The sequence below is a fragment of the Ictalurus punctatus genome, chromosome 22, assembly GCF_001660625.3.
Source record: "Ictalurus punctatus breed USDA103 chromosome 22, Coco_2.0, whole genome shotgun sequence".
NCBI classification, from domain to species: Eukaryota; Metazoa; Chordata; class Actinopteri; order Siluriformes; family Ictaluridae; genus Ictalurus; species Ictalurus punctatus.
The window spans coordinates 9334104-9351586 of record NC_030437.2 but is presented as its reverse complement, the minus strand read 5'-3'; the positions used below and the strand labels follow the sequence as shown (position 1 = coordinate 9351586).

The 17483-nt window shown below is 36.9% G+C and overlaps 1 protein-coding gene across 1 annotated transcript; it reads left to right on the top strand.

Moving 5' to 3' along the window:
- Positions 1 to 12639: 12639 nt before the first annotated feature.
- zgc:158260 (uncharacterized protein LOC571389 homolog) lies at positions 12640 to 17426 on the top strand. The gene is made up of 8 exons (XM_017452591.3): positions 12640 to 12885; positions 14057 to 14423; positions 15053 to 15162; positions 16014 to 16191; positions 16334 to 16504; positions 16880 to 17020; positions 17113 to 17190; positions 17293 to 17426. The coding sequence occupies exons 1-8, from the start codon at positions 12833 to 12835 to the stop codon at positions 17392 to 17394; spliced, it is 1200 nt and encodes a 399-aa protein (XP_017308080.1). The 5' UTR covers positions 12640 to 12832; the 3' UTR covers positions 17395 to 17426.
- The last annotated feature ends 57 nt before the right edge of the window (positions 17427 to 17483 follow it).

Below are 17483 nucleotides of genomic sequence, written 5' to 3'. Positions count from 1 at the left end.
TTATCCAAAAAAGTCTAAAACAATTCTTTCATTTTGACGTTTAGTTAAAACTAGGAAATTATTCTTAACTTTATTTATTTTTGCTCTAATGTTTAGTTACACCAGTCATTTTCAGTAACTGCTTTATCGTGGTCAGGGTCACGGTGGATCCGGAGCCTATCCTGGGAACAAGGTGGGGACACATCCTGAATGGGACCTCAGTCAGTCCATTGCAGGAATATCCTTAACAGACATTAGTTAAGCATACTAATGTGTATTGGTCATTCTACATGCAGGAACAAACAATTGAGATTAAATGCCATGCAAAAATTCTGAGAAGAGGTTATCAGATAAAAGTAGCTTCAAGTTGTCATGCACTTCCTTGATTTTCTTTTGATGGCTTGTGGGTTTACATCTCAGAGGGGGAAATGTCTCTCTCATGTTTTGACAGTTGCTAAAGCTGCATCAACAAAGAGCACTAGCAGCTGTTAGTCTGTTACTAATACAAAATTTTGTTTATTCCCATGGAGGTGTCGTGTAGTTGGAGCTGCATAGAGAAAAGTCAATAAAATAACAAGGCTGTCTAAGTTATCAATATATTTTCCGTCCTGGCATAGTACCACGCCTAATTTGTGGAGAATTTAAAGCCTAAATTATGACCTAAACTTTATTAACACAATAAGTGTACATAATAACATGACATATGCATTTTAAAATGTGATGGGGATTCATGATTAGGTTGCTAAATGGCTCTGTAATCTCTGGGGGGTGAGGTACAAGCATCTGTGCAAACAAGAGAAGTGAAAACAGACTACAGTGAAGGATCATCAATGGGGATTTCACAGAATTATTAACCTAAATATGTATCAACAATTTTTTATCAGAATTTTTTTTTCATTCATGTTCATGTACCAAAATTTGAGTTGGGACATTTGGTGCTACATATCATAGTTTACAGTTTTTGAGGCACACACATGTAGGGTTCCACAAGGGTTATTTGAATTGTTAACTGATTCACTATCTAAAGCAGGGATGAGTGAAGCATATCCAGGGCATTCCTGATTTAATGTAATTGTAGTCATGGAAATCACAACCCATTATTATTTACGTTATTGAGTTTATTATTCAGTAGTTGTAGTTATTAGAATAGAACCTCAGTAAGTTAAAATCAGGTAGCCTATAAATAATGTCAACTTGGACCTAATGTGTTCTATCAGTGGAAAGTTTAATAATAGAAATCACTTTGGCTCAAATATTATGGTACACATTTACATAATGTTCATGACATAAATCTACTCTGAGGGGTTCTGGGGAATTTATTTGACATTTTAAGGGGTCCCTGGTTACAAAAAGTTTGAGAACCCCTGCTCTAAGGAGGTTCTGGAACCTGGAATCTGGAGTGAAACCCTCTTTTATGGGATTTTCACAAAGAACCTTTAAGACCTCTCCCAGATGGATAAACCAAAGAATACTGTAGGGTGCTAAACTGAATCTTTTGATATGCCAAGACTGTAGAGCATTATATTTTTGCAGTAAAATTTTAATGAGATTCATGATACCACATCTTAGAGTATATGGGTAAAGCCTGTCCAAATCTCACAAGATCATACTTTATTTCTCTCACTGAAAATATTCTGGCACTTTGAAAATAGAAAACAGAAAGAAAAAAATATATACAGACCTCAAGAGGGTCAATCCAGCTCTGTTTGAAACGGAAATATTTTACTATTTAAAAAAACAAAAAAAAACAAATCAACACCAATTGGTCCACCTACTCTCAGAAATAAAGGTACCAAACTGTACTTTTCCTTACTGCTGAGGTAGTACCATTAAGATGGCATGTTTTGGAGGTTTACTGTGCATCTATTACCTAAGAAGGTGCACTTTACCTAAGGTCCAATTTTATACCTTAATTTTATAAAAGTGTACTATATTCTCGTAAGTCAAATTTATTTATATAGCAAATTTAAAAACATTTGTTGACCAAAGTCCTTAGCAATTGAAGGTAAAAGTTACATACTAAACATACAATAGATGTGCCCTTGGTGGTACCTCCCCAGTGACAAGGAAAAGTATAATTTAGTACCTTTGTGTCTGAGAGTGTACAGTATACATTCCAATATGTGCAAAACTAGCATGCGTGGAATAAATCTTAAAGTCCAGATAAAAACATAAGACGTAAATCTTTTGAGGATTGATTTTGTCATGTGCCTATTGGGGGATAATTATTTTGTCATTATCATATTATCAATTCGGTGCAAGAGAATGATTTTTAGGAATTGTGCTTCTACAACAGCCTCGTTTTATTTTAAGCTCAGTTTGAAAACACATTATCATCCGTTCCTCCCAGTAACCTCTTTATCAGTCCAGTGAATGCATGCCCTGTTTGTTCTCCAGCAAATGGTAGGAATTTGCACACAGGTTTTTTTTGTCTAATCTTTTTTGTTCTCATGGAATCATCATCCTCTGTTTGCCACCAAAACCTTTTCTTTATCTCTCTCTTTTTTTTAATCTCGCATGCCACACCAGAGATCCATTAAGCAAATGCTTAATACATACTGTTTCCAGGTCAGTAATAATAATCCATGTCCTTTGCATGCTAGTTTATAATTACATGCTGCTGCTTCAGAGATATTACAAATCCTTCACTCCTTTATACTAGACCAGTTCTTTTCTGCCTATTTTTCCAAATCACACTGTAAAATATGTACAATTTTTTTTTTTTTTTTAATGCTTATGGTGATGATATTCCTCAGTGCATGTGAAACAGCAGGGACTTGTCTGCCTGACAAATTGTCTGAATCAGTACAAGGATCCTTTTCATTAGAAGGAAAACACACGAGGACAGTCTGCTGATTAATACGCCTATCGTTTGTTTTACACATCCTTAATTTTTCTTACATTTTCTCCATGTCTTTGTCCTGACATTTTTTACAATTGGTAAATGAAATATGCATTAACTAAAGCAACTAATATCTACCATCATTAGTAATATTGCTATCAACTATAAATTCCATAAATTCAGTAGTTTGCTTTGAAATGTAAGCCAAAGTGAGAAAAGTAAACATGCAAAGAGCTTAACCTAAATAGAAGGCTGTGGTCAAACCGGTCTGACAACAAGCAAAGCATAACACGGAGTGGAAATTTATTCAGCCGTAACCAGGCCCCTCTCTAAATACATACTGTACTTCCTACTATGTATGATACACTGATGTACATACTGATATACTGGTATAACTGTTTATCAACCTAAAGTAATTATGCCATCTTGCTAAACCAGTATACAATACCGTATATAGACGACATTGTGACATTATTTTTAGGTGTGACACAGCGAATTTTACATCATTTGAGTATTCATTTATCTTTATGAACTGCTTTATCCTGCTCATCAGCACAGTAGATCTGAAGCCTATACTGGGAACAGGAATACACCAATCCATTGCAAGGCACCAGGCACGCCTATATTTGCACACTCATTCACAGCTATGGGCAATTTAAAGTATCAAATCCAACTACTGACATGGTTTTTGGGTGGTGCGAGGAAGATCCCCTAACGATAGACCTACAACTACATAAAATTACTACCTTCTGCTAACGTCATCAATCAGCATGATCCGGGTTAGTGCAGAAAGCACGCTTAAACAAACAGAACCATTCTTCAAAGTGAGCTTGAGTCAATAAGGATATATTTTTCCTGCCCATTAGCAATTTTTGTTTACATTTCACCATTGCAACTACCAAATTTGTAGCTGTCGCATGAGTTTCACGTAACCCTATGCCATAATTCCATTGGTGGCTTTGACATGGGCATGTAGCAGCATTCTCTGATATTATAATAAAAAAAATTGGATACTGCCACAACTGTCATCAGCTGTAGTATTAAATCACCTGCCATGACACATTATGTGTTCTAAGACCAACAATCTGAGCTCACAAATAAAGATTGTGCTTTTTTTGTGCTAAATCAGGCCAGAAATCATGCAGTGTCAACCCGGTATCAATGTCTAGTGACATCACAACCATGAGAAATTAAAAATCATTTTTCTTACAGCTTTTACTGAAATGAAACCACAGAAAATCAAGTTTTCCATGTGTGTACTTTAACATCATCCTCTTTGAAAATGAGAATTTGACTACATTCAGCAAAGTGAGTAAAGACAGTCAGTTGTGCAGTTACAATACATTTGAAAAATTCAGTCTATTAATGCAGTCTGGTAACACAAGCCAAATATATTCCACATTTTGACCAGTTCTTTACTACACATACTATATACACCTCCACAAACTATCTCAGTTTTCAGACCTTTCCACATATTTCACAGAACTGCAACCACACCGACCTCTAAGGCATGCAGGAATTCAGCTATAGGGACTGTGAATGCATCTGTGTACGACCTGGTATGGTTTATTCACTACAAAAGCCTATGGGAGCTTGACATTCTCACTGAGGGTAAAGACTGATATCCAGGCATTAGCGCCCAGCACAGAAAGGCAGACCTTTTCACCAGATGAGATTCATTGAAGGGTCAAGGCATTATGTGCAGTGGGAGACTCAGTGTCGAATTTATGTGCCTGAGATTTTGCTTCAAGCTCTCCCAGGAGATCAAGTGACACTGAGGAAAAACGCTCCACAGGAGAGAAAATAAAAATGACACAAATGAGGCATATCATTACCAAGAGACTAAGTACGGTACATTCTAAAACCGAAAACCAAACAAAAGCATGACAGCTACTAGGGAGGCAGAGGGCAGAGGAGATAGTGCTAATAGTTATGACACAGTGTACTACCTTTCCATTCGACAAATGATTTTTTATTTTTTTTTTTACTCTATAAATGTACATCCTTCCAGATTTCTAAGAGTTTCCTTTCGGTGAAGCTGACTGAGTGTAAATTGTCCTTGTTTTGACCTAAGGTGCGGTGGACTTCCTAGAACTACAGGCTTGCACTAATTTAAAGTAAAACATACGCACGGAGCTGGCTTTTACAATAAACAAAGTTCTTCAAACTTGCTTCCAGCTTAATATGTCTCTCCATTGTTCTAGCATCATTTCTGTCAGTATAATTTCTCATGGGAGAAATTTAGGTTATCCTGTTAGGCTTCTTGTAGCTTGTTCCCATTATTCTAAAAATGTCAACTGAACGTGCATCACAACCTGCATCAGGTTATCCTTAAGAACATGTACAAGGTCATTATCATGTCATAAACAAGCTCGTTTTATTTCTGGAAATTATAAGTTATCCAAATACAATGGTTTGCCAGACTGTTGCAAGGGAAGCACATGGGTGTGCCAACGAAGGATATGTTTTAAAAGCACAAAGTTATTTGTCTTGGTTCATATTTTTTTGAAGGTAGGAAACATGCTGTGCAAAGGAAAGGTGACATATTTACAGACCTATTTCAGTGACTTTCCAACATCTAGGCAAATAGAACCTAACAATAGTTTTTATATATATATATATATATATATATATATATATATATATATATATATATATATATATATATATATATATATATACACACGAGTTTCACCTGAGACTAAATTTATGTAGCTGTCTACAAAATCGCTTAGGAAATAGTGCATAAATATTACACTGATGGCCACGATCTCAGAGTGACAGGTTTTTATAGAGAAAAACACTGCATACATACAGTACTGTGCAAAGGTTTTAGGCACCCTATTGTTTTTTGTTTGTTTTTTATAAACTTTTTTATAGATTTTTATTTGATGACTTCTACATTAACGAGTCAGTACAAAAAAAAAAATTGATTACCAAATATTAGTTTTCTAGCACAAAATTAAATGTTACAGAAAAATGTTGGTATGTCAGTAAAGAAACAGCATATTAAGTAGTAAGAGACACTTTTCAGACAAAAAGCATAATGAAGGCTGCTGGATTTTGCTGCAAAAACAAGAAGCGAGTGCGACAGTAAAAGTCTCCAGTAGAACTGTGTCTGGTTCTGCAAGATGCTCAATAAAACTTACAGCTCATTTCCTTATAAAACTGCACTAATTCTACTTAGACTACATTTTTTTAAATCAAAGGGTCGTCACACCAAATATTGCCTTTGTTACATTTACCACTGTTTACTGCTCTTTATAGTATTTTTTTAAATGGAGAAAAATTTCATTCTTTTTGAAGGCATCTTTGCTCTACAGCATTTCTTTGCATGTGCCTAAGACTTTTGCACAGTACTGTATGTACGTGTAATCAAAAAAAAAAAAAAAAGATCTCTAAAGAACAATAGCTGGAAAAATCTGTGCAGTGCTTTAAAAGATTTGTTCTTTGGGGACCACTTAACATATTCTCTAGTAGATCAAAGGGAATTTGACAAAACAAGTGAACATTCTGAAAGGAAACATTTGGCCATTACACACATCCTTAATTTGTTTTTATCTTTAACCTGAACAGGCACAGGGTATTATATACAGTGCCTTGCAAAAGTATTCACCTGCTTGATGTTTTTTCCTGTTTTATTGCATTACAGCCTGTGATTACAATGGATTTTTTAATGGTTTGTTCCATTTGATTTACACAGCATGCCTACCACTTTGAAGGGGAAAATATTTTTATATATAATTATTATAATAAATATAAAAATATAATTATTGTGACATGAACAACAATTAAGTCAAAATAACAGAAAACTTGAGTGTGCATAAATATTTCCCCTAGTACTAAGTCAATACTTAGTAGAGACACATTTTGCTGCAATTACAGCTGCAAGTCTCTTGGGGTATATATTTATTAGCTTGGCACATCTAGCCACTTGGAGTTTTGCCCATTTTTCAAGGCAAAACTGCTCCAGCTCCTTCAAGTTAGATGGGTTATGTTGGTGTACAGCAATCTTTAAGTCATGCCACAGATTCTCAAGTGGATTGAAGTCTGGGCTTTGACTAGGCCATGCCAAGACATTTAAATGTTTCCCATTAAACCACTCCAGTGGAACTTTAGCAGTATGTTTAGAGTCATTGACCTGCTGGAAGGTGAACCTCCATTCCGGTCTCAAATCTCTGGCAGACCGAAACAGGTTTTCCTCAAGAATTGCCCTGTATTTAGTGCCAGTCATCTTTCCTTCAATCCTGACTAGTGTTCCAGCCCCTGCTGATGAAAAGCATCTCCACAGCATGAAGCTGCCACCACCGTGCTTCACTGTGGGAATGGTGTTCTCCAATTGATGTGACGCGTTGGGTTTGCATCACATATAGTGTTTCCCATGATGGCCAAAAAGTAAAATTTTAGTCTCATCTGACCAGAGAACTTTCTTCTATGTGTTTGAGGATTCTGACACATGCTGTTTGACGAACTCCAAACATGTTTTCTTGTTGTTATTTCTAATCAATGGCTTTTTCTGCCCACTTTTCCATAAAGCCCCACTCTGTGGAGTGTACGGCTTAAAGTGGTCCTGTGGGCAGATACTCCCATCATTGCTGTGAGCTCCTTCAGTGTCATCTTTGGTGTCTTTGTTGAATCTCTGAATAATGCCCTCCTTGCCCGGTCTGTGAGTTTTGGTGGGTGACCTTTTCTTGTCAGGTTTGTAGTGGTGCCATTTTCTTTCCATTTTGTTATTATGGATTTAATGGTGCTCAAAATTTGGGATATTTTTTTATACACCAACCCTGATCTCTCTATACTTCTCCACAACTTGTCTCTGACCTGTTTAGAGAGCTCCTTGGTCTTCATGTTGCTTGCTTAGTGGTGTCGCAGACTCAGGTGCCATTCAGAACATCATGTGACAGATCATGTGACACAGGTGGAACTTAATCAATTAATTATTTGACTTCTGAAGTTAATTGGACCATATCATATTTAGGGATTTTATAGCAAAGGGGTGAATACCTAGGCACTCACAACATTTCAGTTTTTAATTTCAATTTTTTTTTTTATTCAACAATTTGGACTATTTTGGACTATAATGTAAGTCCATTACATTAAACCCCAAAAAAATCCATTTAAATTCCAGGTTGTAAACCAACAAAACAGGAAAATCACCAAGGGGGCGAATACTTTCACAATGCACTGTGCATATGTAACATATGTAACTAAACTGAACAAATTAACAAAGCTTATATTACAGCACTGTTGATTAATTTTCTATAAAACTATAGCCTGACTGTAATTCAAATCACAGATTTATATTAATAGTTAAGTTAGTGTTTTTATAGTAACTCATTCACAGGGCCATGTATGGTGGACAATCTACATAATCCAATAATAAACAGATAAATAATGTTTGTTTTTAACAAAGGAAAATGTTTAATCATTGATATGGTGAAGAGTTCTGTAAGGAAAATAGAAGGAGTCTTATTTGTAGAAGTTTTCCACCATGGGAAAGTCTTCAGGATAGAGGAGCTTGCACTTCCCGGTTTCTCTGTAACGTGACAAGCTGCATGTCATGGTGAGGTAAGGACTTGATAACAGCAGGTAACTTGTCTTGCGTATGTTCTGCATTATTAACTGTAATGTTAGGGGGTGTTTGTGTTTACAGGCTGAGCAGCTGAGCAATACATTTTGATCATCCATAGGTAGTTTTTGGTGACATGCGCACTACACAGATGTATTGTACACATAAACATAAATAAAATTTCTTAAAAACAACAGTTGGATGAATCTGCTTAATTCTGCACATGCCAAAAGGGAATTTCTCCTGGCTATATTTCAAAACCTACATAAACAGTTTGTTTTTTCTTCCGAGTCCTTCTTTCTGCTGTGTCGTATGACCTGAAAAACGTACCACACACACCACAACTGTTTCAGACAGGCATTCCATGCATCTACTGTATTCTCTACACAGCAGGGAAGTTGTACCTGTCTCAGCTGTAGTGGTGGGTCCTCAGGAGAATAACACTGTAAACGTTTAACAGTGCTGTACTGTACATCCCTTTAATTTCCCTGAAGACTGCACCAACAGAGAAAACTCTCTTTCAGGGGAAAATATTCCCATGCATCTAGACTTTTTAGTGGCTGTTCAAGCAGTTTTGCATTCTCTTACATACTGTCCACTGTTGGAAGATCTTCAGAGATTTCTGGGAATATGCCATCTATGAATATTCTAATGAATAGCTTTCAGGATTTTACCTGTAGAGTTTCCTGTACCTTACGATGGCACGATCATCAATTTGCCACGCAAAATGTTTGTGGAATTGATCTATGATTAATAATCATTATTATTAATTTACTTTTTTTTCATGTCAGTTTGGTGACTAATGATTTAGGGTGTGTTCACTGAGCTAGCTATTTATCAAACACTTTAATTCACATATTCAGTTTCCACACATGAACTACTCAGCCCACTGGTTAGAGCTATAACAAAGGTACACCCTCAGCACACACACACACACACACACAAACAGATTTCACTGAAAGTCACGCCACCATGAGTTCTGACAAGTTTGTTGAAGGAGTGTGCAGAGTAAATACAGTTAATTTGTATTTACTCTCATGGATGCACTAAGAGTTCACTAGGAGTGGACTGCACATAAAGAGGAATTAAGTTTTACAATTTTTAAGTACAATTAAAAACAGGTTAGATGTTTTGGACACAAATCATTAAACATGATAATAAATACAGTATAAATTTACTACATATACAATAAAACACTATCCATAAAGTGCTTTATGTTTGTGAAATTTAAGGTTATGACAAAGTAAATGCAGTTAAGAGTGTTAAAGAAATACTCCAGTATTTTTAGCTTAATGTCAGTCCACTATATATTTCTTTGTTCAATGAATTTTAACATTTCCCTGTATCCTGTATTCCCTGTATTACTGGAAACACACTTCTGATTGGAAAGTTGTGAGTTCAAATCCCAGCACTACCAAGCTGCCACTGTTGGGCCCTTGAGCAAGGCCCTTATCCCTCAACTGCTCAGTTGTATAAATGAGATAATTGTAAGTACTCTGGATAAGGACATCTGCCAAATGCTGTAATGTAGTATCTGTACACCTGACTATATGGGCCTATCCCCAAAATTTTGTAATAGTGTAACATTACAATTGACCTTCACAGGAACAAAGATGCCTGAACTAGTTAGAGTATGACAATTCCAGCTCCATGAAGACATAGTTGGCCAAAGTTGGAGTGGAAAACCTCAAGAGCCCTGACCTAAACCCCACTGAACACCTTTGGGATGAACTGGAACACTGACTGCATGCCAGGCCTCCTCGCCTAATTTGTCATTTAATACTGTAAATCTGCACAATTCATCCGTTTAAGTACGAGATTTGGCTGCACTGTGCATTGCTGCCTATAGAATGCAACTATAGAATCACCCTTTAACATCTGTGTGACTGTCCACACCCATTTCATATGATTTTTCTTAAAATCATTCCATACAAATGGATCAGACATATAATATCTGTGCACAGCTAGTCACTGAGAACAATGTTTGAGTTCTTAGCATAGTATGAGGTATTGTAGTTGCAAGACACATGTCTGCATCCATGATGAATTTTATTTATTCTGAGGAACATTAATGACAGAATGTTATAGGCCTGTGTATGGATCTGCTGCTTGTGAGCTCAGAACAACTTCAGTGCATGTGAGAGTCCTGTGATCAGGGTGTGAGGAGAACAAGATAACAGGGAAAAGAAAGATTTTCACAGTTCTTCTTTCTCACAGACCTTGTACTATAAATGTGAAATGTTCTGTTAATGCTGATACTGTAACATATCTGCATAAACCATTTCCTTTTCCATAGATCTGTACAATATAATTAGATAAGGTTCAGTGTTTTGGCTTCAGCCAAAACCTATTATGTATTCTACATTTGTTTTATTATGTGTGTGTATGTGTGTGTGTGTGTGTGTATATATATATATATATATATATATATATATATATATATATATATATATATATATATATATATATATATATATATATACACACACACACATATATATATATATATATATATATATATATATATATATAAATATATATATATATATATTATATACATATATACAGAAAATTATTTGTATTTTATATATATATATATATATATATATATATATATATATATATATATATATATATATATATATTAAAAATACAAATAATTTTCTGTAAATATAGTATTAGAGCATAATTTGAGTGGTAGTCTGGAAGCAAGGCTTCTTATGCGTGATTGTTTTTTCTTTTCTTCTTTCATTTTAATCCAGATTTTACCTAAAATTTCACTAGTTTTTTGATAAGAAGGACCAGGCTTGGTCACATTTATCCACTTGCAAGACCAGTGATAAGTGATATATAGTTTAAATTAGTCAGAAGTGTTATGCTAGTAGCTTGTGGTTATTCTCTAGCTGTCATGGGGTTTCTAATATATAAATAATATTTTATTTTATATATTATATTATTGCGCAGACTTGTATATGAACAATATGACATGTCTTGAAAATATAGGTACATGGTGTCCCAGAAGTCTCCACAAACAGGGGACTATGTTTGGCAGCACCACATCGGTTATGCCGTCATCAGTGGATGTTTGTGGATGTTGGTCGACAACACTTCAAGTCTTTTTGAATTTGTAAATAAGTTTGGCAGCAGTGTCATGCTTGCCTGTTTCCTGATGTGTTTCCTGTTAAAGTCCATCACAAGCTTGCAACAGCTTCCCGATCCAGCCATAAGATTGATTTCAATACATTCTTCTTTTGTCAAAGGCATTCTTAAAGCCTGTCTGAAATGTTCGCCTCACACCTCCAGGATCCGGGGTTTGATTCCCGCTGGGGCCATTTGTGTGCGGAGTTGGCATGTTCTCCCTGTGCTGTGGGGGTTTCCTCCGGGTACTCTGGTTTCTTCCCCCAGTCCAAAGACATGCATGGTAGGCTGATTGGCGTGTCTAAAATGTCCGTAGTGTATGAATGGGTGTGTGAGTGTGTATGTGATTGTGCCCTGCGATGGACTGGCACCCTGTCCAGGGTGTACCCTGCCCTGTGCCCGATGTTCCCTGGGATAGGCTCCAGGTTCCCCTGCGACCCTGAAGAAGGAGTAAGTGGTAGAAGATGGATGGATGGAATAATAATAATAATAATAATATAAACAATAAATTAAGTATGAAAACTTTTTAAATACATTATGCTAAAAAATATATATTTCCCTTATGTATGGAGACTTTTGGGACACCCTGTAGTTTGTAAACCATGAAAAAAAAGGTATTAAAAGTACTGATGAATTATACATTAATATTGGTTAAAGAGTAAACAGAGGCTGCGTTAAATTCCTCACATGGATGTATTCTGGGATGTTTGGGTTATTGTGTCCTGCTCAGCGTTCATATTCCTATTACCACAGCAGGTAAAGATGATTGAACTGAACACAATCCCTGAACATATAAAGTATATCTGTATTTCTTAAATAAAACACCGTGAGCCCTACAATTTTTTTTATTCATCAATTTTTATCCTGTGTTCAGGGCCACAGTGGATCCGGAGCCCATCTCTGGAACCCTGGCCTTTCACAATGGGGTGAGCAAAGGAGGGGTAAATACTAAGCAGTCAAATTGATTGAAATCTTTGCCAAAGCTCTGTCTGTGCACCACCATGCTGCAAGATTCCTTCAAATTCCTTTGGCTTCTGTCCCAATTCGTATCTCTGCACCTCTTAGTACCTAAGTGCGCACTTTACCAAGTGATTATAGGACAGGTCTCGCGCTTGTCCGCTGCCACAGCAACCGCACGCGCTGATTCGGCTAGTCTGATTAGTGGAGCAGTGCTAGCTAAACCGGGTAAAGTTTTACAGCGTTTTCTCGTTTTAAAGACAGTAACTATGTAGAGAATGTGTCATATTCAGGACATATGTCATATAGATGATCACTAAAAGCTGACTGGCAACAAAATACACAAGATGACCGACAGAAAATGTCAAATTGGACCAAGCAGCACTCCTGTTTATCCTTGGTACTGTACTCGACCCATACTTTCTCCTGTGTTTCTTACAGCAAACTAGTTTCTATTTACAGTGCAATTTAGATCTGTAGACACGATAAGCATTTTTTTCTTTCTTTCTCAGGTGGCACTTTCTTTCACCTTTCTGTACACACGCTAGAATTGAACTATAGATATATCATTGAATGCATTTTATTTTAACTTATTTTCACTGTTTAAATTTCCTTGCTTTCAACTGCTAAGTGTAATGTTGAGTCTGATACCCATTCAAAGTAAATTTAGACATACTGCGTTACTTGGATTGTTAATTATGCGTTAACTCTATATATTATGGCATTTTTTTTAGCTCTCCATGAGCATCTTTAAATCCTATTCCATAGTAAACCTCAGTATCTAGTGTATCTGGTTTCAAATGAAAAGAATCTATGGACTGTTTGTGGTCTGCGCTGGTTTCATGGTTCCATCAGCATATAGACTGGATGGTGTGAAGGTGTATACTGATGCACATAGTAGTCGGTGTGTAATCTATAGAAGATGCACTATATGGCCAAGAGTGATGAATAATATATACACATTTTTACATTTAATATACACTATATGCGATCAAAATTATGAGGACACCTGTGCATCACACCCATACGTGGTCCTTTCCCAGACTGCTGCCACAAAGTTGGAAGCACACAGTTGTATAGGATGTCTTAGTATGCTGTAGCATTAAGATTTCCCTTCACTGGAATTAAGGGAGCCAAACCTGTTCCAGAATGACCACGCCCCGGTGCACAGCACAAACTCCATGAAGACATGGTTGGAGGGGAAGAACATGAGTAAACTGTACAGAGCCCTGACTTCAACCCCACTGCACACTTTTGGGATGAACTGGAATGCCGACTGCTTCCCAGGCCTCCTCATCCGACATTAATACCTGACTTCACTAATTCTCTTCTGGACGAATGGCCACAAATCCCCGCAGCCACGCTCCAAAATTTAGTTAAAATCCTTCCCAGATGAATGGTGGCTGTTATATTGTAGCTTCAAAGAGGGGAACTCCATACTTTGGAATGGGATGTTCAAAAAGAACATGTGGGTGTGATGGTCAGATGTTCACATATTTTTTGGCCGTGCATACATTTAAATTTCATAAATTGAAGATTTCAGTCATAGTTTGTCTTTGCTCTTGGTGCAGGTATAAAGAAAGACTCCGCACTAAGTGTCTGAAGGACCCAGTTCAGAAGCTGAAGCTCTCCGGAGCCTTGAATGGACGCGGATGGCGTTTTTTGACAGCAGGACTTGATGATTTTAGAGACGGCTACCCCATACCCCAAGCGGGGACTTTGACACAGCCCCAGCATGGAACTGAAGCTGTCATTTTTGGCCTATCCCATAAGCCAGAGAAATCATCAAGAAGACGTTTTACCAAAGAGCAGGTGTGCTTCTCCAAACAGAACTGCCTACGCCAGACACGTCGCCGACTTGTGGACGCCGTGGAGCAGAGCCTGAGCACACACCCGTTCGCTCTCTATCCGCATTTAGGAAGTGGCATGGCACCTGAGGTAGACTACATGAAACTGATCAAGATGGGGCACCTTCAAAAATTGCATCAAACTAGGCAAAACACATCTCTGATACTCTTGGTCAGCAGTCACATGGTCCTCAGAACAAAGATGATCCAAAAAATTTTGTTTTACAATCGTTAGTGTAATTTGTCTTAGATATACCAAAGCATGGTTTTCATCCCTTTTCGTGTCTGACTGTGACGTCCCAAAAATGTCACAATCTCTCTTTCTGCTTATAACAACAACAATGTGATAAATACTGTCAGTGTACGAGATGGGAAAGTCGTTCTCTAAGAAATATCTAAGAAGAACAAGTAAGGCATTTGATCTTTTAGTTTTTATATATACACATGGACGTGAGACTTTTACACAGATTACATCATTTTTTAAATTTAATTTTCACCACCAGCTTGTGTCTTTTTAAATGGTCAATTACTACCACGACACTGAAAGATTTAGACTAGGTTATCATACCATGAAAATTTAAAAAGGCAATAACCTTGTTCATTTACAACTTAGTTAAATGGTCCTCACTATTTAAACAGCAAGGGATATTAAGGCTTAGAACGCATCTAGTTTGTCAAATGGAAACTACTAAAATAATCTATTTTCACCTTGTTTGTTAGCTGTTCAATGACGTCTTGTCCGTCCTGGACCCAGCCATGCATGTCACGATTGAGACACCTATTCAAGAGACTTTACCAGAGCAGACAACAGAATCACCTAATATACTAATGTAAGTGTTCTGTCCAAGAGCCTCGGCTTAAAGACATGCACATCTGTTTTTCGTCTAAAGTATGATAAGTTTATGGAATGTTAGTTTCATAAGTCTGGGCACCCATCAAAGTGAGAACTGGACAGCACTGAACATGCACCTGGTGTATGTCATGCATTAGGATTTCTCCTTGCTGTTGTTCCACAGGTAATAAAATGTGTTATAGACCTTAATCTCCTAACACATTCTCTCCAGCTCCCATGGTTAAGTTTGTGATTCTCCCCGTTTTTGTGTGTGCATTCGTGAGCACTAGAACTTGCTTTTCTGTTTTGACAATCTGCTGTACGTACACTACCGGTCAAAAGTTTGGAGACACTTGACTGAAATGTTTCTCATGATCTTAAAAAGGTGTATGATTAAATGTTTGAAATTGGTGTTATAGACAAAAATGTAATCGTGCCAACATATTCATTTCTTTCAATAGAAAACTAATATTTTATTTACAAAAAAATCTATTTTAAATGGATGACTTGGAGCGAAATATTCCAAAAAGCAGCCAATAAGAGTGCAGTATAGGTGGGAACTCCTTTAATGCTGTTTAAAAAGCATCTCAGGAAATTGTTTGAGAAAATGCCAAGAATACATCTCTGGAAATTTCTAGGCTAAAAGGGTGTCTACTTTGAAGTATCACAACATAATTCCTCATAGTTTCATTTGTGTTATTCCAGAGTTTTGATGACTTCATTATTATTCTAAATAAAGAATGAGTGTGCCTAAACTTTTTCTGCCTCACTTGTTAGTCATTTTGCATGAAAGTGTAACAAATGGGAAAAAAAAAAAGTCACTGATATGAACACACATTATCTCCACAGTTCCAGGCAAGATGAGGGAAAAAACTCTACTCAGAATCCCTATAAATTGAAGGATGCTAAGGAGATCTTGCTAATCAAAGAAGACCAAATGTTTAGCAACAAAAGCTTGCACTCCACCTGTCTGGATGAAGAAATCAATAAAGTCACCAAACTCTTCTGTGACTGGGTCACCTCACTGGTCAGTCCGCATTATAGCAAACAGACAGAATGTGCCTGCATTGACATTATGATTGACATCCTATACTGACAACACTTAACACCGCACCATGTATTCTCCTTGTACAAACTTCCATCAGTAACTGTAAGGTTATTTATCTTAGGGTGAGGAGACCAATGACATCGCAGAGTCCACTATCCTGGACCTCTTTGCCAGTGGCTGTGAAAAGAAGCCTGTCTTAACATTCCAAGCTGTTGGAGCCAATGAAAAACCAGAGGAGCTGCATAAAGACTATTCACACAACCTGCAACTGAAAGACTCAGAGTTGAACAAGGTAACCACTGAGTTTACAGTAACATAGACACTGGATTAGAGCTACCTTTTTTTTTTTTTTTTTACACAATTTTAAAATCTTCATTATATAATGTGTTATGTTTCTGTAAAGCTGCTTTGAGACAATGTTCATTGTTAAAAGCACTTTACAAATAAAATTGAATTGTCATAATTGGATCATTTACCAGTTCCTATCTGTTAGCTAGGTCTTTCTATTGCATTTCTACTAATCCATGAAGGTGGGACAAAAATTCTTTAATGAAAAAACCTAGTTGTTTCCTCGTTTTCCTATTTTCATTCTGAAATGAAAAATGAAGGGAGGCAACATACGCATACCGTATTCTTACAACTCATCCAATTATTCTCTCAATACCAGGTGTATATTCCTAATAAAAAAACTACATATGGCGCATGGTATTTAAACCCTAAAACATGGAAGAAGCGGCCTGCAAATGAGCCACTGAGAGACCCTTCACTGACTGAAGATTCTGAGTTTGAGCAGCAACCCACTGAGAAGGTGAGCGATCAGCTGTAGCCACTGAAAGGAGACAGGTAGGCCAATCCATCCTCCAGTCATGTGAAGTCTGTTCATTATTCTTTACTGAACAGGATGAAGAACTGAAGCAGATTTATGGAGCTCAGGCCTTCAAGCAGTTCATCATCAATAAAGGATTAAGAGTTCCCAGGGTAAAGAAAAGAATCCTGTACTGACTCATGAAACCTGAAAATTAGACTGTTATTACATGCCATAGTTGAACACATCTGAGATTTATTTATATTACTCTGCAGTTTCTCAGTTCCATTTTTCCGGAGGAAGAGCAGGAGAATGGGACCAGAGAGACAGATGCAACAGTTTCAGCACCGACACGCTCGGGAACTGCCATGCTTTAAATACACCTCAACTATCATTCATGTGGTGCAGCTGAGCAGTACTCTAGCCTGAAACCTTAATAAAGGATAACAGTTACATTTTGAACAAA